Source organism: Neofelis nebulosa, chromosome 5, assembly GCF_028018385.1.
Source record: "Neofelis nebulosa isolate mNeoNeb1 chromosome 5, mNeoNeb1.pri, whole genome shotgun sequence".
Taxonomy (NCBI): Eukaryota; Metazoa; Chordata; class Mammalia; order Carnivora; family Felidae; genus Neofelis; species Neofelis nebulosa.
The window spans coordinates 155,663,495-155,687,937 of NC_080786.1; the positions used below are offsets into that span (position 1 = coordinate 155,663,495).

Sequence of the window (24,443 nt, forward strand, 5' to 3'; positions counted from 1 at the left end):
AACAGGTTGCGCCCCGAGAGCTTCTGGAAGGAATGCGGCCCCACCCACACTCTGATTTTAGACTTCTGACCTCCAGAGCTCTGCGGTACTCGATTGGTGCTGTTTTAATCCACGAAGTTTGTGGTAAGTGTTGTAGAATCAACAGGAAACGGATGCCTGGTTTTACTACTGGCCAAGCAGGACGCGGGCAAGGCTGAACTGAAGGAGAGCCGTAGCAAATCCTAAGTTACCGGTTCTGGTGGACGCCGGCCTCCCCAGGAGGCACCTGCCCCGGTCTGTTTTCCCCGGCTCGTTCTCTGCCCCTGTGTTCCAGCTTATCCAGGAGTCCCCAGTGCTCACCGAGGGGCCGGCCTTGCCAAACCCTGCCCAGTTTGGAGCTTGGGCCCGGTGACCTTGACCTGACCGCGTGAAGCCTGAGCTGGGGGTGGCCTCACCGCTTCCTCTGACGGGATTCCCACACGTGCAGCGACCCGACCCGACCGCGACCCCCAAGCCCTGTCCTGAGACCCTGGGTTTCCCGCACGCCTTCCCAGGGCGCCGTGGCTCCGGCCCCCCGGCGGCCCACCTGGCCCTCTGGACTTCCTCCTCTGTTGCTTTCGGGCTGTGCCGTGACCTGTGGCTCTGGGTCCCTTCCTCCACATGCCTCAGTCTGTTTGGAGTTGGCTCATCAGCTGCATAAGGAGGCCTGCCGTCTCCTCAGCCAAGGCTCCGCTCTGTCATCGGTCCTAAACTGATGTCTGGGCAGAGCCACCCTCCCTGGTCTGTGGGTGACAGGGCAAGAGCCGAACTCCCCGTCCAGCTGCCTGGAAGCCCCTCCAGCCAGCCCCGCAGGCTCCTGTCCCTTCTCGCTCGGAGCCCACACGTCTAAGAGCGTGTCTCACCCCTACCGGTGGCTCTGAGTTCTCAGCTCCCGGGAGCACCCAGGTCCCACGAGAGCTGGACGAGGTCCCCCCAGCTCTGGGGAGGGGGGGGTGGCAGACCGACCTCAAATCCAACGCGTTCTTGTACCTTTCCCCAGATACTGTGTTGCCTACCGCTCGGTACCAGGAGCTGGGGAGTCTGGGTATCTTGGCCTTCAGGGAGTTGGCGGTCTCATGGAGAAGACAGATGATCACCAAATGCGCAATTATACAGATCTCTGATTCTGCCGTGACCGGGGGTCTGATGAAAGAGTCAGGTTGTTTCAATGAGACGCCCAGTGCTGTCAGAGCCAGAGGAAGCGTCTGGGAGCGAGTGGCGTTTAGGCTGAGAGTTGCGAGGGGAGTGGCGGCAAAAGGCTGTGTGTGCGTGACGGTGGATCCCAAGTGTGTTTGAAGGAGTGGCGTTCACTCACGCCTTCGTTTATTCACTTGGGAAATGCTTACAGAACTCCCAGGCATCAGGCCCGCCACGTGCCGCGTGGACACGCTGGCGGTGGTGGCTCGTGTCCAGAGTGGAGGCACGGTATTGTGCGGGCCAGCGTGGCAGCGGGAACAGAGGCCCATCAGAAGAAGATTTGGGAGGCCACATTCCCAGGACTGGAGGCTGATGGAAAGTGCGGGATGAGGGCCTGGGGAGGGTCATGGTGCCCCCTGTTTTGTGGGGCATGAACCACCCGTGGATTGTGGGGTCCTCAAAGGAGAGCAGAGGGCACAGGGAGGAGGCGAGTTGTAGGGGGCAGAGAAATGCGGTTCCTCCTTGGATGGTGCACACCTGTCCGTGCACGTGGCCCCAGAGGTGGGACGAGGGTTTGTGGGGTGCGGCAGGGGGAAGGCGAGCCTTTCTGGAGAACCCTGGTGGGGTCGTCGGGCAGCAGCAAAGTTCTTTAAACCCACACACAAATGCAGGGGACAGAAGCACGCATGCTCCTCCCTTGGCAGCTGTGGGTGCCCAGCCACATCCTGGGGCCCCTCCCCCCGAGGTGCCTGCCTGCCGGTGGTGGTGTGGGGGGTGGGGAACTCATGAACATACCAGCAGGGTCCTGCTTATGTCTGTGTGCTGACAAGGACGTTCTCTGGTCTCAGGTGTGAGCCTGTCCTGCCCATGGGATGGGCTGAGGACGGTGAGTTGGAGTGACCCCCAACCAGTGGGGACCGTGGTCGGTGGAGAAATGCCTCAGGCCCCTCTTGCCTGCTTGGGACAACTCTGCGGTGTGTCCTCTTTGGTCTCTCAGTGGGGCCCGGGAGGACGGACCTGCCATAAAAATCCCTGTCTTCCCTCCTCCCCTGTGCTTCCAGGGATCATGACCCAAATCACCTGTTTGCATGCAGATCCTTGCCTGAGGGTCTGTTGTGAGGAAAGCCAACCTCAGGCATTCGTGAAAGTTCCCCTTGCACACGAGGGTCAGTTATGTCCACTGGGGAAATTGATAAGGGTGTGTTATGTCCATTTCACTGAAAAATTAATAAGGGCATGTGATTTTTTAGAATGGGAAATGTTATCCCGGCAGTAATGCTGTGCGATGCATTTCATTCTGATATAAGGAGCCCAATTTATTCACTGTGGTCGTTGGATGATAACAACGCGTCTGGAGTTAGGTTTTGCGGACACTTAGAAACTTGTTCCTGAATGAATTTGCCCTCTGAAGTTGGTGCAAAGCTCCATATGCCCATCCGACGCTGATGGAGCTTGGGGGGAGGAGGGGGTCAGCCCAGCCCGGATCTGTTTGAGGTGGGGTGACCTTCCCACACGTTCGACCATCGCGTGGAGAGGCCGTCGGCTCGGCTGAGCCTGCACCCAGAGGCAGCTCTCGTCTGGGGCGTGACCCTTCCCTCTGTTACGCCCCCCGCTGGTCCCTCCCGCAGGGTGAGATCTGAAGCGGGTTCCAACACGTAGGGAGCAGCTGCTGTGGGGAAAGCAGGTGCCTCCAAAGGCCCTCTACCCTGGAGCCCGAGGCTGGCAATCCACACGTGTTGGGCCCAAAACATTTTTAATCCGCAGCGGGGGTGAAGTAAGAAGGCAGGTGCTTTTGCCGCGGCCCCGCTCAGAGCCAAGGGCGGGCAGAGCTCTAGTCTTAGCCTTCCTGTTGACACTCCAGGTCGTGATGTAATTGCAGCCCGATGCAGAATCCACCGTAGGTAGCTGGACAGAACATCGTTGATTGCATTTTGCCTGAAGTGGCCATTGACTGGTGGCTGGTCTGGTAGGCAGCACGTGGGCGCCTGCTGGCCGCCCAGCTGCTCACCTTCCCTGGCGACGGGACAGCAGCTCACCCCTTCCCTTGTGGGGTCCCAGGTGGGTGGGAGGGCGGCGGGAGAGTCAGGGGACAGCAGGTCGTACAAGGTGACAGAGAATCCCAGATCATCCGTTTGTCCTTTTGTTAAGGGCTGATGGCCCCACCCCCCAATGAATATTATTTATTAATAAACAATAAAATTATTTCTGTATTTTAAGAGAGTGTGCTGCCGTTGCAGAGCCTGACGTGGGGCTCGAACCACAAGCCATGAGGTCACGACCTGAGCCGAAATCAAGAGTCGGACGCTTAACCGACTGAGCCACCCAAGTGCCTCCGCTGAGGTGCTCTTAACCTGTGTGGTCCCCCGAGTCTGAAGAACAGGGTAGAAACCAGCTTGTGCTGGAGACTGTGTGCTGTGTGGTCTCTGCAGGACACGAGCCATTGAGGGAGCGGCCTCAGAGGTGCTCTGATTTCCTGGCAACCGGCTTGGCTGCCACCAGGGTATCTCGTGACAACGTTATTAGTATTTCCGACAACATTGAGAACGAAAGTAATAACGAGAAGCACTCACGTTTTACAAGGTCTCCTAACATCCGTGGTTCATGTGATGCCGGGAATGACTGGCTGGGTATCTTTGTCCTCAGTTTGCCCACGATGCAGCTGAGGTCCGTGGACGTGAAGGTAGACGAGGAGGCTGGGCTCTGCCTCAAGTCCTGGTTTGGAGCCCACTTTGGCGACAGTGGCTCTTCTCCCTCGCACTGTGCATGCAGGGAACAGTAGGCATGGGAGCTGGCCCGGGGCTCTACCCCCCCCAGTCCTCGGCTGGTCCCCGAGAACCCAGCATCAGGTGGCCGACGTGCAGCCTTGGGGTCCCTCCGCCATTTCATCAAAAGCTCACACAAACCCCCAGCAGGGGACTTGTAGCCCGCCTTGTGCGCCTCATCCCATTTGCCTTCCCAGGCAGCCCGCCTCACCTCAGGGGTCTTCTGGGCATCTTCTTCCAGCCTTGGCTGCCCCCCTGGGTGCCCCTGTGCTGTGGCTTCGACCCCCGGAATAGGTTTCTTTGGGAGCTGGCGTTCCCCAGCATTGGAGGTGTTCATAAGGAAGCTCGATCTCCCAGATTCTGCCATCACACAGATTCTGTGCACCTGCTATGGTCGGAATGTTGGTGTGTCCAACCCCCACCCCCATTCGTATGTTGAAATCTTAATGCCTGATGTGGTGGTGTGGGGCGCGGGGGCCTCTGGGAGATGATTAGGTCACAAGACCAGAGCCCCCAGAGCACCCTTGGGCCCTCTGCCACCTGAGGACCCCTCGAGAAGCGGCCACTATGAGCCAGGAAGCGGGCTCTCCCCAGACACCGAATCTGCCGGCGCCTTGATCTTGGACTCCCGGCCTCCAGAACCGTGAGAAATGCATGTCTGTTGTTTACAGCTCTCTGGTCTGCAGTGTTTTGTTAGAGCAGCTCGAACTAGACCTGTTTATATCTTCGGCCTGGGGCCCCGCTTGGTGGGAGGGACAAAGAAATTGACCTCGAGAGTTGATAAACCGTGGCAAAAAATGGGGCTATTTCCCCCTCTTGAACTTTGAGGGCCTCTTCTTGGTTACAAGGCCTGGGATTTATGCAGATACACACAGGGCCAGCCTCTCTCTGCCCTCGTCTGCCTGAGCCACCTTCCCGGCTCAGCCCCAGCCCTCTTCCTCTGTTCTGCTCTGTTCCCATCTCTGTCTCATCGACGGGGGACCACCGGGGACGCCAGGGGGCTGGGGTCTGAGCCACGGGACCTTCTCCTGTCTACCTCGGGCCATTTCCAGGTTTCACTGGGCCCTCTGAGGTCTTGGTCCTGCCTGTTTTGGGGTGTGTGTGGGTGCAGGGGGACCCTCAGGGGCTGGCCGGGCAGGGGCCGCGGGAGGGCGCTACGGACGGAGTAAAAGAAACGCCCAGGAAGCAGAACTTCCGTCTTAACTCCTCAGGCTTCCAGGCCGCGGGACTGGCCAGCCGGACACACACCCACCACCTGAAGTTCCCGTAGCTTCTCGAGAAGCAGAGGACCCTAAATGATGCATCTGCAGGCACAGGGCGACGTCGTGGAATTTCCCACCTTAGGACTTTTGAGACTATGCAGCCTAAGTATCCGTGCTTTGACCACCCTCCCCTCTCCAACCCCGGTGTCCACCTTGGGAAATTCCTCTTTCCTGCACATCTGCTTCAGAACAGTGAAGTCCCCGTGGTCCCCGAGGCCCGCTGACGGGTGCTGGCATCTGTCGGGAAGCAGCGTGAGCCCCGGGGCCTGGCAGGAGCACAGCCCTGGAGAGGTGGCAGGGCTGGGAACGCAAAGCCAGCTTCGCTGGAGTTGAAAATGGAATCCACATGCAGCCCGCTCTTCTCGGTAGTGGGGACTCGTGGCAGAGAGCAGGGCACAGGTACAATGATCTGTTTTGAATGCAGCCTTTACGCCCAGTGGCGCCACATTCCAGACGGTATCTGACCCGGGCGAGGATGGCCCTGTCTGTCCTCCGGAACATGTCCAAGGGGACACAGAAGACGGAGGCGTGGTGGGGGTGAGGGGGGGCGGGGAGGTTGCCAGTTCAGCTCGTGACATGGAGACAGGACAACGCAAGCCGACTTGTAGGCGGACGCGGACAGTTCCCTGCAACTGTGACTCTTCCTCTCTCTCTGTGTCACCAAGTGCAAAGGAAAAGCCACCGGCCATTTCGGCAGATTCTGGGCAAAGGCCGGGGGTAGGGGTGGGGGTGGGGGGTGGAAATCATCGTCATGAACGTTTGTTTTTCAAACAATAAGGCAGGATTTGGGGATTGGCGGCTGACCATCCCGTGTTTATTTGAAGCGTGGTGGAATCTTGAATGCAGCATTTATTCAAAACCTGTCTTGGCGGAAAAAAAAAAAAATATTTGGTTTACCGGGGGCCGTGCTGGGGGAGGGAGAATTCCAGGAAACCAAAACTGGGTTTCGACATCTCTAGTCCAAACAGTTGGGGAACCACTGGTTTCGGCGTCTGTCGGGGACTGCGTGACCTCACTGTGTTGGATGCGGTGTGACCACACAGCCGGATGCTTTGTTCCTTGGGGGAGGAATCCTTGCTATTTCTTTACCCAGAGGGAAGACAGCCATTGCACATCTTAGAATTTAGAAGGTAGGGAAAGCAATTATCGAGATGTAATACCAGACTTTAGGGAATTTATGGTGGCCGACTGGAATTTATTTGAAGACTCTGAATTCATCAGCATTGTCCTCTCTTTTCTGACCAGAGTGCCCTGTCTTGGAGACAGAGACGCCTCGCTGCCTGGCTCCAAAGCCCCCACGACGAAAGCCAGCCGTGAGGTCACCGGCTGGCTGCTCCCAGGGGCAGATTTATGGCCCACGCGGGGACCGCTTAATTCAGATCTGTCACCCGGCTGCATGAGCACACTCACTGATCTCACGCTGATGTTTTCAGCGCACAGGGTGCTGGGTGAGGTCCAGGGAAATGGAGCCGTGAACGCCGTGGCCAGATAGCGGCCGCTCTAGGCTGGGGGTTCAGGAAAATGACCTCACTTGTTTTCTTTCCTCCACGGTGACATTGGGGGGCATCGGCTGCTCTGGCAACTTGCTTGAGGGCGCCCAACACACCTGTTAGCTACTTCTCGGATGCCCGATGTCCAAAGGGAGGCGGAGGGATTTTGCGGAGGAATTTCCTTTTGCAAGGAATTCAGACTTGCAATTGACCGTCTCCTTGCTCCCAGGCTGACGTCCTTGGTTAGCACTTCCATGGCCTCGCGTCCCCAGAGCAGGCGTGCCGTAAACCCCTCGCTTCTCAAACACTCTGTGCACAGGAGACACCTGGAGAAGCCTTGGAAAAACTGCAACAGTTCCAGGAGTCCGGGCGACCGACGAGCTCCCTGCGATGCCATGGCTGCTGGTCCGGGGACCTCACTCTGAGCTGCCAGGCCCTAAACCCCTTGGACTCCAGGAGACTTCTAGAACTGGCTCCTGATACCGTTTCCTCGTGCTGGGAGACACTTCTCTGTGCTCTGACAGGTCAGCATATAGACATAACCGTCCTGGCCCAGATGATCGTGGCGACGTAGGCAGGCCAGGTCTGAGGACCCAGAGGGGACCCCGTAGGACCAGCCAAGAGGGTCCTTCGCTATGTGTAGGACAGAAATCAAATACGACCTGGGAGGGAATGAGAGCAGACTCCAGAAAGGAAGAGGAGAGAGAGTCTCTGCTTTGTTTGGGGTCTGGGGTTTTTACTGAGGATGTGGCCTGGTGTGTGTCCTCTTAGGCATCCAGGGACTGGTTAGAACAGGGACAGGAGTCCAGGTGTCCTTCATAAGTCACCTATTCCTCGGGGCCAGGGGTCTTGGCATAGAGATGTCTAACGCCCGTGGTCTGGAACGGGCGTATGATGGCTTCATCCAGTCCTCCTCGCCCGCCCTTCCTTACATGTCTCTTGCGTTAGAAGACTCTAAAGGAGTCATTAACTCCTCATCCCTCACGAGGAGGATGTACATGATTTGCCTTCTGAGGCATGTGTGAAATGGGGCTGCAGGTCCCAGAAGGATAGAAGGAGGAAAGATTGTTATGGAGTCCTCAGTTTCCCTATCTCAGTAGAACCCCGGATGGAGGGCAGGGTCCTATTTGGAAGGAGGGAAGGAAAGATCGACTGACCCGTCAGCTAGGAAGGCAGGATAGGGGACTGTGACATCCGGAGGCAGGAAGCCACAGAGGGGAAACTGAGACTCAGAAGGCAGAGTGAGGAGCTCTGTGCACAGAAGGTGGAGAACAGCAGGTTCCACCCAGGAAGGGGAGGAGAGGGGTGCTTGGGGAGCTGCGTGGGGAGGACCAGGCCGAGAAGACCTTGCTTCCTTGGGGACCCCCAGGGGGTCCCAATCTGTCACCACTGTACCCAGGGGCTGGCGGCCCACGGCAGATTCTCAGCCAAGGCGTCTTGAACAGATGCAGGGAAGCCGGAGCAGGAATATGACACGAGCAGACCCGATCAGCGTGTGAAGCTCGGACCAGCTGGGCGGCGAGCGGGTGCCCGTCGTTAGAGGGGGACTCTGTGACTGGTTCTCCTCATGCCGGAGTTCTGCTCCCAAGCAGGGTGATCGTAGGACACCTGGTGGAGAGAAGGCGTGTGGCGATTGGGCTCAGTGTCTGGGTCTCTGGGTGAGCAATCGTGGTAGGGGGCTTGGTGCAGACGCTGGGGGCTATCGGCTGTGGAGCCCAGGGAACGTACCCCAGCTTTGGGGGGTTGGACGGTACTGGGCTTCGAACCAGGCGGCTGGCCCCTCCTGGGTGTGCGAGTCCAGATATGTGGTCGGAGCTGCTGCTGGGATGGCCCGGGGCACCTGTAGCCTCCCCTGGGGCCTTCATAAACTGGGGCACCATCGTGAGGATGGAGAAAGCTTGTATTGTGGGGTCTAATTCCAGCCTTCGGGAAAAGTGCACAGAATGGCACAGAGAAATTCCCGCACCCTTAGAGTGAGTCAACAGTTGTTAGAACTTTGTCCTATTTGCTTGACATCTTTTCTCTCTGGCATAATCTCTCTATACATAATCTCTACGTATATTTTTTCATATATGTTTCATCTTTGTATGTATCTTAGAGATATGGAATAACCTTTGGCTCTTTACATGTCTGTTCATATATATATAGTGTAATCTATATACTATATACAGTATATCTATGCGTATCCAGTATGTCTTTTCTTAGATGTTATATAATCTGTCTCTATATATTTCTCTCTATATTATACATATACAGTATAATCTCTATGCATATATCCATATATATATATATATATATATATATATATAGAGAGAGAGAGAGAGAGAGAGAGAGAGAAAGAGAGAGAATAATATATGTGTTTATCTTTCCACATGCATAATATGACCTCTGTGCTATGGTCTGAATGTTTCTGTCCTCCCCAGACTCCTATGTTGAAACCTGATGTCCCGTGTGATGGCGTCTGGAGGTGGGGCTGTTGGGAGGTGAGTAGGTCAGAAGGGTGAAGCCCCCCTGAGTGGGATTAGTGCCCAAATGAAAGGGATCTCACAGAGCTCTGTCGCCCCCTGTGGGGACACAGTAAGAGGGTGTCCCTGCTGCCTGTGGACCAGGAAGCAGGTTCTCACCAGACGGCCAACCTGCCAGCACCTTAATCTGGTCTCCCAGCCTCCAAAACAGTGGGAGATACATTTGTATTTTTTTTTTTAATGTTTATTTATTTGGAGAGGAAGAGAGAGAATCCCAAGCAGGCTCCGGGCTGTCAGTTCAGAGCCCGAAGTGGGGCCCGAGCCCATGACCATGAGATCGTGATCTGAGCCAAAATCTGGAGTTGGACGCTCAACGGACTGAGCCACCCAGGGACCCCTACATTTCTATTGTTTGAAGCCAGTCTGTGGTACTCTGTTATGTCAGCCTGAATGGACCAAGACACTCTGTCTCTATATATGTATATATCTGTCTCTGTCTCTGTATATCTCTATGTGTGTATATATGTATATATATATATATATATATATATATACATATATACACACACATATGTGTATGTCTCTGTATATCTCTATATATGTATGTATATGTATATATCTGTCCCCGTCTCTGTATATCTCTCTCTCTGTGTGTATATGTATACATATGTCTCTGTCTCTGTATATCTCTCTATATATGTATATGTATATATATGTCTCTGTCTCTGTATATCTCCATATATGTGTGTATATGTATATCTCTGTCTCTGTATATCTCTTTGTGTGTATATGTATATACATATATACATATGTATATATGTCTCTGTATATCTCTATGTGTATATATGTATATGTATGTCTCTATATGTCTCTATATATGTATATTTATGTCTCTGTCTCTGTATATCTCTCTATATGTATGTGTCTGTATATATATATATATATATATATATATATATCTGTATATCTCTCTCTATATGTATATATATGTGTCTCTATCTCTGTGTATCTCTATATATATGTTATATATGTCTCTGTCTGCATATCTCTCTATATGTACGTATATGTACATATGTCTCTGTCTCTGTATATCTCTATGTATGTATATGTATATATATATATATATATGTCTCTATCTCTGTGTATCTCTCTCTATATGTTTATGTTATATATGTCTCTGTATATCTCTCTATATGTATGTATATGTACATATGTCTCTGTCTCTGTATATCACTGTATATGTGTGTATATGTATATGTATGTTTCTGTCTCTATATACATCTTCACATATATATGTAATATGTCTGTCTAGTATCTGTTTTTATTCCCTTACATCACCATCGTATATTCATGAAAACTGGGAGACTTTACTGCAACCTAGTCTCTAATCCTCTGTCCATATTCAAATTTAACGCCCCTTTTTAAAGCTAAATGTGGTTAATATTTAGCATGACTCCCTGACACAGTTGAGTTACCACTTCAACCATCGATGAACTTGCTCAAATAAAAATGGTGGTGGGTCGTCACATGACCAGGAGGACATGAAGGGGCCAGGTTCTCTGTGGCCCTTCCCCCCGTGCATCAGTGCAGCTGGATGTTTGGTCCCTGGTCACTGCCCTCGGGAGTATCCTTCTCGGGACAAATACGGGAGGCTCTTTGCATGTGTCTCCCCCATTGAAAAGATCTGGAAGGTTTGAAAAGCTTGGAAGTAATTACTTGTCCAGAGATTACTTCCTTTGGGGAACAGAAGGACGCTTTTGGGGGGAAGATGTAGCCACTGTAAAAATAAAATACAGTAAAAATAAATGTAAAAATACAGTCCTGCAAGTGAGCAGAACTTTCTTGTAGTTTATAAAAGAATGCCCTTTATGGTTACCGTGTTTTCCAGTCCAGGATCCTTTCCAGGAACGTGGCATTCACTTGTCATGACCGCAATGATATAGAGGGGGCATTCTTTTAACTTTCTTCGGTGGAGCATAAAACTAGAACCAGCCGCTGGCATGAACATCTACAGACTTGGAGTCCCCGGCTCCTTTCCCTCAGTCAGCAAACCAAACCCCAAACCACCTGACCTGGGCCAACGGCACATGGCTGGCTGGGAGCAGGGCTGCGAGGGGCTGTTTCCAGGTCTGCAGTGACCAAGCGCTGCCACCCCTGACCGCAGCCTGCCCGGAGTCTGGTATTCCATAGCGCCCGGTTCTCTGCTCCTGAATCTGGTTTCAGACTCTGCTCGTGTGGTAAAAGGCAGAGTTCTGGCCATGCTCTTTGACTGTGAGTTTAATTATAAAATTTGCCCTAGCTGTGAAGGGAGGAAAGCCTCCCAGCTAAATTAAAGTCAGGTTTCGACTGGGTCAGCCTGTCTACCCACAACTGAATAGTAATTCTTTGTCCAGAGTGATTCTGGTCACCCCAACCTCAGAGCCCTTTGTGGGGCTTCATCTCTGCAGACCAGTGCCCGTGAGCCGATGATGGCCCGGCTACACTCTGGGCCCTGAGCCAGGGCGGGATTTAGACCAGAGCCTCCTGCTTGACCTCAGGCTAAGAGCTCCCGTGTTGTGGTCCTCCGGCTCAGGATCACGCGCAAGATGGAGACGTGTTTTTAGCCTGCCTTTTATCTGAGAAAAAAAAAATTTTTTTTAGGGGCGCCCGGGTGACTCCGTCGGTTGAACATCCGACTTCGGCTCAGGTCATCATCTCACGGTCTGTGAGTTCGAGCCCCGCATCGGGCTCTGTGCTGACGGCTCGGAGCCTGGAGCCAGCTTCGGATTCTGTGTCTCCCTCTCTCTCTCTGCCCCTCCCCCGCTCGCGCTCTGTCTCTCTCTCTCTCTCTCAAAAATAAATAAACATTAAAAAAATTGAAAAAGAAACCCTTTTAAAATGCTTATTACACTTTTTACCTCCCAGTAAAATGCCCCAGGTGCTTTGTAGGTAACCAGGAGACACTAGCAAATTAAGTAAGCCTGGCTTGGGTCACCCACTCGATTTTTCGACGGGCGGCCTTACAGGTGGTCCCACCTTCCTAAGTGTGCTTTGAGAGTGGTAATGAAAACAAACATTCCCGCAAGACAAGAAGGACAAGAAGGCGAAGCTCAGCGTGTGGAAGAAGTCAGCTGAGGTGACCCGGCTGGTGAGGGGACCGGAGCCAGGCTGTTTCGGAGGCCGCCTCGGAGGTCGCCATCCCAGAGGTCACCACCTCGGAGGCCAGCGTGGTAGGACGTGGGGAAAACCTCTAGCTGGCATCCCTAGTTCTAATTTTTGACTTTCTCTCACATAAATCTGTGCTTCTTCCCCGTGACAGACTTTCAGACTCCTGGCATCAGCCACCACGCCTGCTTCCGTCCTCCCTGGGGGAGCCCTTCCCAAACGCGGGCTCCAGGCCTGCCCTGCCCACCCCTCCCGAGCACGTCCACATCCCACCGGCTTTTACCCGTTTGTATCGCTGTCAGCTAATGAGTGGTGGGTCCGCAGGGAGGATCCGAACTCTAGCTGGTGCCAGCCAGAGTGCAGTGGGCATCCAGGGTGGAGGGGGGACCGTGTGGCAGGCAGCAGAAGGTGGCCAGGGCTGCTGGTGTCGGGGGTGGGGGTGGGGGAGCGAGTGGTGAGGGGCAGTGGGGGTTGTGCGTCCGGGCAGGCAGGAGCACGCTGGGGAGTTTGGGATCAGGGGAGAGGACCCCCAAGAAAGGTCGAGTGAAACCCTAGTTCCTGCCTCACAGCCCTGCCTGGGCATCCCGGCACCACCCTGGGTGGCCCACAGGCACAGGTGAAACCACCCAGAATACCACCGGACAGGAAGTCCCATCACTCGGACTTCCTTCCTTCCTTCCTTCCTTCCTTCCTTCCTTCCTTCCTTCCTTCCTTCCTTCCTTCCTTCATGTTTATTTATTTTTGAGAGAGAGAGAGAGGCAGAGAGAAGAGGACAGAGGATCCAAAGCAGGCTCAGTGCTGACAACAGAGAGCTCCATGGGGGGCTCGAACCCATGAACCACGAGATCATGACCTGAGCTGAAGTCACATGCTTAACCGACTGAGCCCCCCAGGTGCGCTCCCGTCACTCGGGAATTTCTGTGTGTGGGGAACCGAGGGTCGAGAGGCCAGATGCAGCCCTGCAAAGGCCTTGCCCCTCCTCGCCTCTCCCTTGTCTCTAGGGTTCCGCGGGGGGGGGGGGGGGGGGGGCGGGGAGGGGCAGGTGGTGGGAGGTCTCCTTCCGGTTCCGCCCGCCGACCTTCTCCGCCAAGCTCCACATGAGGCTATGACAGGTCTGCAGCCTCCAGGCCAGAGCTGGGCCCACTGAGGCCCTTCCTCCCTCCTTCCCTTCCTTCTTCCCCTCCATCCGTGCAAGAGACGGCATTTCCAAGAGGATCAATCGAAGGATCCAAAGGCCATTTTATTGCTACTCTATAAACACTGAGAGAAGGAGGATTTCAAATTATTGTGCATCTCTGGGTCTCAGCTCTGGAAGGAAGGGCGGGAGGCTGTGGCCAAATCCCTCGGTTGCCGGGTGGACCGGCAGGCCCCGTGTGGTGGTGTCGCTGTGGCATGGCGGGGCCTCGCCTGGGATGGCCCTGCCCCCCAGGCCGCACCGCCCTTCTCTGACCGAGGCGTGCAGCGCGAGGCCAGAGGGACAGGCGCCACCTTGCCCCAGCCTCTGCCCCATGGTCAGCGTGCATCCTTCTCAGTTCGGAAACCTTGGGGGCAAATCACCGAAACGATCTGTACTGGTTGTTTCTCACACCCGGAGGCACGATCTTTCCGGAACCAACAGATCTCGGCAGGAGACGGATTCCCAGTGTTGTGGTTGGCCCGCAGGCGTGCACTTAACCAAGTGTCTACGCGAAGACGTCTCCAGACCCAGCGTATGCAGACCCGGGCAAGGATCCCGCCTGAGCCCCGCGCGATCCTTTCCTTTCCATTTGTCGCAGCGTCCTGTGGCTGCTGCAGGAAATCACCATAAGATCTGTCGGCCTGAAACAACAGAAATGTATGGTCTCGTGGTTCCAGAGGCCAGAAGTCTGAAACCCAGGATCGGGCAGGGCTGTCTCTCTCTGAGGTCCTGGGGTGTGTGTGTGTGTGTGTGTGTGTGTGTGTCTCCTGCCCCTGCCCCTTCCTGCTGCTGGTGTCGGGGGCTGGCACTGGTGGTCTTTGGCTCGTAGACACATCTGTTCAATCTCTGTGTGTCGGGGGGGCTGTGGCATTGGATTCAGGGCTCGTCCTGATCCACGAGGGTCTCATTCTGGAGCCTTAACCTTAATCACATCTGCAAAGACCCTCTTTCCAGAAAGTCACATTCTGCGCTTCTGAGCGGACCTGAATTTGGTGGGGGCGGGGGGATACTAGTCAACCCTCTGCATCTGCTATCCTGGGTTATCCCTTCCTTGTCAGGGCAGCCCCGACCTGTGCAAACCCTCTGCCGAGACGCTTACACGAGGCCCACGCTGTGTGTAGCGTTTCTCCGCGACTCATGCCTCAGAGGTGCTGGAAACACAGTGCTATCTTTTTCCTTCTGGGCTGGAAAAATGTCGGCCACGGCCCGCCCCCACCCCGGCCAAGGGAGGCATTCCAAGCCGGTCTTTCCGTTTGGACTTTCTCATCGGTCTATCTTTTATTTATACAAGCCCCAAACCACGGAACGCTGCTTGGTAAACACTCAGTTATTTGCTCTGCCAATGCTGGGCTTGCAACCCCAGGCCCTCCCTCCCCCCCGAAAAGCCTCAGCAAAGTCACGGAGCGCCAGTGGACTTGCTTCGTGCATGTTTGAGGTTTGCCGAGAGACCGTTTCTCCCAACCCCGCTTCCAAAAACCCCGTAGCCTTCGGAAAATAGAAGAGGGCTTGGTCATCAGGAAGGAAGTACCCGGTTTTAAGAACCCGTCACCAAACCTTCAGGGTGACTGTGGCCACCTTACTCTCCTGCCCATTGGAAGGCATCCCCCTGCCTCGGGCCTGAGTCTCCAGTGGAAGGTTCCACACTGTTATGATGTTGTTGCTGTTGGTTTAAATGCCCGCCCGCAGCTTTCCAGCGGATAGTCTTGCTTGCCAGAAAGAACCGCCTTGCGGGGCCGGCCCTGAGTCAGGTTCTCCCCAGGATGGCCCGTCCGCTCGCTTGGAAAACCAGAGCGGCCAGGATGATGAAGTCTGGGGTGCAGACTTCACCCTGTCCTGGGGTGCGGCACTCCGTCTGTCCTCGGTCAGTGATCGTACAGTGGTAGAAAGACACGCAAGGTAGCATGGAGGGAGCGGCCGCCCCTGGAAGAACCTGAGATACCTAACAATATTAGATTTCAGTAGATTTCTAAGACCGGTGCACCTCTGAGCATCAGTCTCTCTCACCTGGGAGTGACTTCCCCTTACTCTTGGATTCCCTCGCCAGGAAGCAGGTGCGGAAAACTGCCGAGAAAGGAACTTTCCACTCTGTGATCTCCCAGGATGAGGCGAGGGCGAAGGGGCCTGAGCCCTAACCACCAGAGCAAAGCATTTTCCTGATGGCCCGCATGCCAGAGCGGTTGTGTTTGTCCTGGGAAGCATAGGCTGTCTGTGTATCTAGCGTAAGTTGCTCCTGGAACATAGGGTAGGGAAGGCCACCTCCCTTTTGGTGACCCCCCCTAATGTGCCTGACGGCTGACCCAAGGCCATTCAGCCGACAAGCGTTTATTGAGTACCTACTGTATGCTAGACAAGGGTCTGGGTACCAGGAAGAGGCAGTCCTGGCCACGATCCCTCCCATGGTGGTCCCCACCGTCTATCAGGGTAGATATCTTTAAAGAATACTCACGCGGGGCGCCTGGGTGGCTCTGTCGGTTAAGCATCCGACTTCGGCTCAGGTCATGATCTCGCGGTTTCAGGGGTTCGAGCTCCGCGTTGGGCTCTGTGCTGACAGCTCAGAGCCTGGAGCCAGCTTTGGATTCTGTGTCTCCCTCTCGCTCTGCCCCTCCCCACTCACACTCTGTCTCTCTTTCTCAAAAATAAATATTTATTAAAAAGTTAAAAAAAAAAAGAACCCCCCCCCCATATAAAGTATAAAGGGGCCAACAACCCTGGGGGAGGAGGGATGGGGCCGGGATGGGGGCAGGAAAGCGCAGACAAACTCAGTATTTGAGCTGGGGCCAGTTGGACCAGTATTTTATTTGTCTCCTCGTTGGCCCACCCCTGACCCGATGGCCCCGCTGTCCTCGCTGTCCTCACAAGCGTTAGCCCCCCAGGCCCGGCCCCATTGTGAATCCTGACCTTGGCCTCCCACCTCAGGCCGGCTTGGACCCCAGACCCGGGGCCTGGCGCTCGGCTCTATGCCTGTTACTGTTCAGGTTGTGACGATCTGCTCGGGGCTCCCCCACCCCCACCCCACGACAGCCCTGGCCGTTTCCCTTCTAGGGGCAGCAGTGTCTGGGCCCAGGGCCAGCCCTGCCACTCCAGGCGGACCTCCCTGAGGCCGGCCACCTGAGCCCCGGCCCTGGTTCCCTGTCTGTGTCGTCCGGGCGCTCACGACTCACCCTGTCCTGGCGGCCGCACTGTCACCGGTTGCCTCCACCCTGACCAGCTGCTGCCCGGCCCCCTGGCCCTGCCCGGGATGAGCGTTCCCTGCCTGTACCCCTCGTGGGGACTGGCCAGCTCCCCTCTGGGTCCAGCACGGCTAGGCCCTTGCTGCCTGCCGGTCTGTCCCCAGGTGACCTGGGGGAAGGGGTCCATTTGGCCCGTGGGTCCCCCCCCCCCCCACAGACAGTGACTGGAGCTGACATTGTACAGCCCTTTCCATGTCCAAGGTCACCTCACGGTCACTCGCGTACTTAGCCTTCTTAAGGAGGGAGGGGGGACGCCGGCCTCGGTGACGCAGCGATGAGGGGTGGCCTGCTGTCTGTTTGCAGACGAGGACGCAGCCCAAGGGCCTCCCAAAGCTGCCAGCACGTGAGTGCAGGGTTAGGGTCGGATCTGGATCGGGAGCTGGGCCCCCCTTGCCATGTACCCCGCTGCCCGGGGCTAAAGCCGCCCGCTGCTGAGCCATGACCTCAGACGCAGAGGCTGGAGGTGCGCGGGATTGTGGCCCTGGTGGGGCGCAGGGGTGGGGGTGGTGGGAGCCCCACCTCCTCTGGCGGGTTCAACCAGAGCCGGCCTTTTTTTCACGACAGCGCTCCAGATAAGGCATTCCAGGGCTTAACAGGCCTCGTTATCTGACCCAAATACCTCCTGAAATTAAAGACTATCTCTTCTGACCCGGCCCTGAGGGACACGGAGGCCCCGTCTCATGCCCCTGAGGGGTCAGCACCTTGCGCACAGGTGCAGGGGGTGATGCCTACTCCAGGAGAGGCGTGGGCCTCCGATGCCACGCTACCCCGGGTGACGGCTGGAAGGACGGGGACTCCGGGAGGCCCCGCCCCCTCTGAGCCTCAGGGACCATCCCCCCCCCCCCGACAGGTTCCTTACAGGAATCGAGGTCCTGGCCCACAGCCTTCGCGGGCCGTGTCCGCTCCCCGCAGGTCTCGGCGTTCATCCGTGGCGACATACCTACCGTGGCAAATGACTGCTTGGGAACCTGTTCAATGTCCACCTTGGGCATCACACTTTCTGCTGGATCACTCCCGCCAGGAAAGCACCACAAACCAGGGCAAATGTGTTCTTTCCCAGCCTGGAGGCCGGAAGCCCCGAACCCAGGTGTCGCAGGGCCGCGATCGCTTCTGTGGGGCTAGGCTCTTCTCACTGCCATCCCCGCCTCTGTTGTCACACGGCCTTTCCCTCTACAAGGACACAGTCCAGTTGGACTTAGGTCCACCCTAAGCCAGCATAACCTCGTCTTAGCTCAGTTGCATCTGCAAAGGCCCCATTTCACAGCTACCCGGGTAGGCTTGACCATTGCTTCCTGGGGGACGTGGCGTAACCCACAACAGACTGGGAGGCTTTCTGGGTCTGGGTCCTGAGCTCCCGGGGTGTCCCAGAAGGGCGTGGGGACGGCTGGGGCGTGAATGCGCGAACAGGTGAGGAGCTGACTCTGCAAACAGGTTGTCGGTGAAAAGACCCACCATCCAGGACATCCAGTGATGCGTGCTGCCGATTTGCCTCTCGTGTCCTCTCCTCTCTTGTAGCTTTGATTGTTCTCAACCGCGAACTCTCTGTATCGACAGCACCCCCCCCCCCCCCCCGCCATTCTCACTTCCTGTTTCCGGCCTCTGGCTGAGCAGTGTCAGAAGCTGAAGCCGGCAGGGCTGGACGTGTCCGAGAGAGAAGGCATGCGTCTGCCCACGTAAGGAACAGTGACCTCGCCCCGGCCCCACACGTGTCCCCAGCAGCTTCCGGTGTCCCCTGGGGCTGCTGGGGAACCAGGCCCCGAGCTGCTCACGGGGACCGGGGAGTGAGATGGACCCAGTGGGCTGGGACCAGGCTGGGGCCTGAATGCCCCGATGCTGGCCCTTCCGGCACTTTCCCCCCAGGCCCTGCTCCCAAGCTGTGCTGAACCCAGGGCCCTCCAGGCAGGATGAAGGCCTCGGGACAAAAACAGCACTCTCTGAAACCACTCACAGTAGATGGTACAAGAACGAGATGTTGGGAGAGATTTTGTAAGTGAAAGTGGCGGGGTTTGCAGAGAAGCCTTGTGGGGCAGGCCCAGTGGCCCGTGACCCCGTGGGGAGCCGCCCAGATGTGGCTGAGATAACAGATTCCTGCCAGAGGAGGGGAAAGGCGCCTTTCTGGTGGGGTGAAGGCGTTACAGACCCAGTAGATCAAAGGGAGGGATTTTTCCTGCTGTGGTCGGCAGGGAAGGAATGCGAGCTGGGCAGTCAACCACACCGGGAAACACCTAGCATGGATCACCTTTGGAGATGTTTCCCGAAGGTTTCCCTGCAGCCCTGCAAAGGGCAGAAACCCCTGAGCCTGGAAGGGGTGGAAACCTGGCCATGTTATTTTAGACTGACGGACACACTTCCTGCAGCGATGATGTGATTACCCACCCACGGATCCCACGCATGCCGTCTCTTCCCGTTCGCCCCCAAAATCTCTGCCGGAACTGGGGGGCCCATGGGGGCGGGGCAGTGGGGGAGGGGGGCGTGATGAAAGACGTGGGCAGGGGCGGTTTCTCCTGGAGGCTCAGAGGGAGGGTCCTTCCTCGCTTCGTCCAGTCTCCAAGCGCTGCCACCAGCCTTGGCTTGCAGACCCCTCCCTTCGACCTCTGCCTCTGTCCGTCCACAGCCTCCCCCTCTGTGCGTCTCCCGTTGGCCCCCCTGCTCTTATGAGGACACCCGGTCATCAGATTTAGGACCCACCCTGGATCCAGGAGGACCTCATCCCAGGACCCTTCTGTTAATCGCGTCTGCAAAGACTCCGCCTCCAAGTAGGTTTACATTCACAGGCACCGGGGGTTAGAACGTGGACATATCTTTTTATGCCCCCTCACCGAGGGCACCCCACTTTTATTTCCTTATTGGCAAACCGTCCAGGGTCTGGACTGGGTCACCGGCTGTCCACCTTGCTGCCCCTTGAAATTCCCCCAGATGCCTTAAAGAAAGGGGTCCTCTCCCTCCCCCAGAGATGCTGGGCCCCTTTCCTGGGTTGGGAGGTGGGGGCTGGAATTTCTTAAAGAGCTTCACAGCAGTCGACACACTCATCTGGTTTTCACGGGGACTCCGCGGTGTTCGTAGCGAAAGTCCCACATCCTGAGAGATGCCTCGGTCCCAGGCAGGCCGGGCACCTGGGTGACACTGTCCTTAGGGCGGGCAGGGGTGAAAGCCACAGACTTGACCCGCCCCCTGGTGGGGGCCCTCTGCTTCTGAGAATCCTCCCCTCCGCCCCCAGGGGTGGCTTTGCCCCAAGTAGGAGGGGCGTGCACACAAGGCCTCTCAGAGCCGTAATTAAAGCCGAAATCTTTCCAGAAGCAGGCTGGTGGGCCGCAGTGTGGACCACAGGCCACAGGACACCTGCTCCCCGGGCCGCCCGCCCTCTATCCGGCATCCCCGAGTTTCTGGGCAGCTCGTTCTTATTCTGCACTCGTCTTCCTTCTTTCAGACCCTTCCTCATGGAACATCTTTAGAGCACAGCCCAGGGCAGTGACCAGCCACAGCCTCACAATCAAGCTGGGCACCGCAGTGAGGTCAATCGTGGCCAAAGCCACAGTTTCCGGATCCCACTCCCCCAGCACTGACCCCAAACCCCCAAGAGCACTCTGGAGGGTCGTCACAAGGGCAGTGAAGGCTGGCACTTCTCACGGAGGGGGTCGCTCTGCTGGGATGCCCTCTGCAGAAGCAGCGCCCTCACCTACCTCCCCTGTGTGTCTCCGTGGCACCTGAGCTCCATGGGGCAGCCTTATTCCCTGGGCCACGGGGATCTTCCCGCCGTAAGGAGAGCATGGCTTCATTCAGGCTTGGACAGAAAGTGTGCATCCTGATCAACAGGACTGGGGTTCTGAGCAGCAGCATCTACGGGATCTGCAACGCTAAACACAAAAGGAAAACGTAAGGCAAGGATAAAAAATGCGTGTGTGTTTGCGTGTAGATGCCCGTGGGACGAGGAAGAACACGGCCACAGCGAAAACAAGGGAGGCCCTGAGAACTCTTCAGAAGGCTTTGGGGGCTGTCACGCGGTGGGTGGTGTCATTTTGTTGTTGGTTCTCCAGAGGGGTGGGTCCCAGGGAGGCCAGCTTCCCTGCCCTGTCCAGAGCGATTTTCTGGCCGAGCCGCCCCCGCCAGAGGGTCCTCGGGTGTTTGCAAGGATGTCGTTGGGGTCCTCAAGCTCTCACCTGAGCCCCCCCCCGCCAAGAAGTTATCTGCGTTTTCAAAAGGCCCCTCCTGGGGACACCACGCCCCCAGGAAACACCATTCTGGGTAACACAGCCTGGGTTGGATCCGAACCTCTGAACCCGACCTTCTTACAGCCTCAGCCTCACTGGGCTCCTCTCCAGCCCTTGACCCTGGAGGTAGCCCCGCCCAGCTCCCCTTAGAGCCGAAGGCGCCTCCCCCCACCCCCAGCGCGGTCCCAGCCAATTGGCAGGGAACAGAGCAGACCCCACGCCGCCCCTGCCCAGAGCCCCCAGTTCCCACAGGGACCTGACCCTGCAGCCGGGACCCCGGGGGGAGGTCCCACGGCAAGCCCCCACGCCTGCAGGACACCCTGCCACCTGTGTGTCCCCCCGCACTATCGTCCCCCCAGCCCGAGGCCGGGTGAGGCAGGGAGGCACGTTCCACCAGATAGATGGTCGTTGTCAAGGCTGCGTGTTGAGCAGGATTCCGGAAAGGGGGCTGTGAGCAATGTCACCCCTCGTGTCACCCCTGCCCTAGACCGCTGTGGCGAGCCCCTCTCCCCGGGGCCGCTCACACCATCCCTTGGGACGAGATTGCCGCGTCCTAGGACAGCGCTGGGGGCACATACGTTTTGGCCCGCAGGGTAACGACAGTGGTGATTTTGTGGTGGGGTCTGTCGTTCACAGGACGAGGGACCTCAGAGCCTGAGATGAGAAGGTGCCGGTGAGGTCCGTTCACCCTCTTCCTGCAGCTGGAGAGGGCAGGCGGGGGGGGGGGGGGGGGGGGGCCAGCTTGGGCGCCGCTCACGTCCTTGGAGACACGTTCCAGGGACAGGAAGCACATCGGCATCCCGTGGGTGTGTGTGCCTGTGTATGAGCGAGCAGGCGTGTGTGTCGGCACGTGTGCATGCACACACAAGCGCGAAAGCGTGCAGGCAGGGGGCACGTCTGCACCCGCTCACGTTAGAGTGTGGGTGTGCAAGCACCTGGGAGTGTGTGCGTGCGCACAGGCAACAGGGTGAGCGTGCAAGCACCTGCACTGTACGTGCACGCGCGAGTGCGAGCGAGTGTGCCTGGGTGTGCGCGCGCGTGAGCTCACGTGAGTGTCAACGTGCCTGTCTACACGCATGGATGCGTGCGCGTGTGCGCGTGTGCGTGTGAACGAGCGTCACAGTGCACTAGCAATCCCCCTGAGATCCCTAGTTCTTGGGCCCCGTGTTGGGCAAGATGCCGGGGTTTCCTCGCAGGGGCCTGGGGGCGGGGGCTCTTTGCCCGATGGACACGTGACCAGACCCTTCTTGAAGTCATGGGCGTGGCGTCCTGGAGAGACTCCCCTCTCCCCGCCACGTTGCGGTGCGTGGTTATTTTGTCCTCAGAGCGTTTACATGGAAAAGAAGAACGTGGAAAAACCCTGCGGCCGTCATGCAGAAAAACATGCGTAAATAGTAGCTGGAAGGAAATACCTCACTGCGGTTGGAGTGAAAAGGCCGCACATGGTTTTCTGTTTGTGCTTGTAACAAAAGGAGGGTGAGGGAGGACCCAGCTCGAAACAGACGGTCACTTTTGAGAGTTTCTTAGAATCACGTGAGTTTTGATACCAAGGGAAAGCACGTTGTGACAACGCTTCGTGGACAATTCCAAATCAGCACGAAGTGCTCAGCCGGAGAGATGTCTTGACCTCGCTCGGCTCTCTTGGGGCCTCCGGCTGGGCGTTCTCCCGGTTGGAACCTTGGCCAGACAGGGAGTGATGTGCGAAGAACTCGGGCTTCAGGACTGAATCTTCCAGTCGCTGGCTGTGTGGCCTCTCTGACCCTCAGTTTCCGTATCTGTGCAATGGGAGCAAGGGATCCACCCCATAGAGTAGCAGTTCTGAACGTGCGAGAAAATAGCACACAGGACCACTTTCCAGTTTTAGAATGTAAAGGTGTGACCGCACCTTCCTATTTTATAGACGCTCTCGTCCGTGACAGCGGTCACGGCTCCCAGAAATAGACGAATATCGCAAAACAGATTCATCTCACATGTTTAAACGTTCAGGCTTTTTCATTTATCGCTGGTGCTGATTAAATCCCGTCTTTTCTCGACTATTGCGTTATAGCTCCAAGATGTACTCTTTTCGTATTGAAACTTTTTTTTTTTTTTTTTTTTAATCCCAGCGGTTTCTGAGTCAATCCCGACTACCGGCTTTCTGCAGAGGGCACTGCCTTCCAAGACGCTCGCGCTGAGCCCCTCCGCTGCCCGATTGTTTCCACCTCCTCGTTGTTGTTGTTGTCCTGGAATCTGTCCTGTAATCACTAACCGCGCAAACGCGGCCGTCCGTCATCCTAGCGGTTAACCTACTGAGGATAGGAGGTGTAGCAACGGTGCTGTGGGAGTTAGGCTGGAAGGTCCCTTTCTGGAAGGCCTGGGTTGTGGTGAGAGCGCCAGGGGAATAACACCTCTGAACCCTCCGGCCAAGACGGATCTTGGTTACCTTCCCTGAGAGTCTTCCCAGCGGAACTAGTGAGGTCTTGACCTGGCGCTAACGGGCTCCAGCTTCGGTGCCAACCAAGCAGCGAAAGACAGCCTGACGGGCGACGAGGATGGCTTCACCCACGAGAAAGTACCTCGTGTGAAACTTACATGCCAAACGCACACACCGGGCGTGGCGGCCACCGAGATAAAACCTACGTCGGCTGAAGCCCCATCACCCGCTCCGTTTTTCACTCCTCTGGCTCTGTCTGCCTCGCGCCCCTGTTCACGGGAGCGAACAGAATTGTGTCCTCGTGGAGATGGCTTTGTGGGGACTGTTCCGACTTTACGCCGTGAGCGGCTGTACCGCCATCTTTGTGGCGAGCCCGCCGGTGTCCATGTTGGTGCGTCTGGGTGCTCGGTGATGAGTTACGTTCCTGCTCTCCCGTGGTGGCCCACTTTGACGCTTTTCCCTTTTAGATGCTGACCGGGAACGGACGTCTCTGAGACTGCCGCTTCGCGGCCCTCAGATCACTGCCCGGGAAGAGGTCTCTGGGTTCCGGCCTATGAACATTTTTATGGCTTTGATCCGTATTGTCCAGCGGTGTGAAGGACGCTTTGCTGAATCTGATGTACCACTTTGATTTGGTGCTGTTTTCTCCTGCCAGTTTGCGACGATACGGTAAGAGAATACCTTGTGCTTGATGGAGGGAGTCAGATCTGGGTCTGAAATGTGTTTTCTGCGTAACAACGAGATGGGACCTAGCGATGCCGCCTGGCGGTTGGGTACTCACCTTTCCCGAAAGATGCAATCTGTCTGCTGCGAGAATGGGCTGTGCCACGCGGGCCCCCCGAGGGACACGGCCGCGCTGGTGGCGGGTGTTAACAAGCAGGCATAAGGGACCGTTCCCCCGGAGCACGCTCTCTGAAGCCATCGCCACCGCCAGCAGGAACAGAAGGGCCCTTTCTCCAGGCCCCAGTGGCCCAGACCCCTTTGTGTAGCCGCCCAGGAGAGGCCTAGAGCCGCACTGCCTCCGACGACCATGCTCGGGACCCTCGGGCTGGCCCTGCTGGCTCTGGTCAGCACGGTGGGCCTGAGCCAGGCCAGCGGCTTTACAGGTAAGGGCTCTGGGCTCAGCATGGGGGATGC

General features: G+C 56.6%; 1 protein-coding gene and 2 long non-coding RNA genes across 3 annotated transcripts in view; 2 read left to right on the top strand and 1 right to left on the bottom strand.

Moving 5' to 3' along the window:
* Positions 1–13,499: 13,499 nt before the first annotated feature.
* On the bottom strand, positions 13,500–14,784 carry LOC131512892 (uncharacterized). Its single transcript, XR_009262366.1, has 2 exons — positions 14,555–14,784; positions 13,500–14,096 (listed from the first exon to the last, which is right to left on the bottom strand). It is a non-coding gene; the product is annotated as an uncharacterized LOC131512892 (long non-coding RNA).
* Positions 14,785–18,503: 3,719 nt separating this feature from the next.
* Positions 18,504–21,369, top strand: LOC131512894 (uncharacterized). The gene is made up of 3 exons (XR_009262367.1): positions 18,504–18,671; positions 19,300–19,441; positions 20,113–21,369. It is a non-coding gene; the product is annotated as an uncharacterized LOC131512894 (long non-coding RNA).
* A 66-nt stretch (positions 21,370–21,435) lies between these two features.
* UMODL1 (uromodulin like 1) overlaps positions 21,436–24,443 on the top strand; it is a 67,854-nt gene continuing 64,846 nt past the window's right edge. Inside the window, exons 1-3 of the mRNA XM_058732086.1 lie at positions 21,436–23,697; positions 23,774–23,975; positions 24,244–24,412. Coding sequence (XP_058588069.1) covers positions 24,337–24,412 — 76 coding nt within the window. The 5' untranslated portion in view covers positions 21,436–23,697; positions 23,774–23,975; positions 24,244–24,336. The remainder of the gene's footprint in view (positions 23,698–23,773; positions 23,976–24,243; positions 24,413–24,443) is intronic.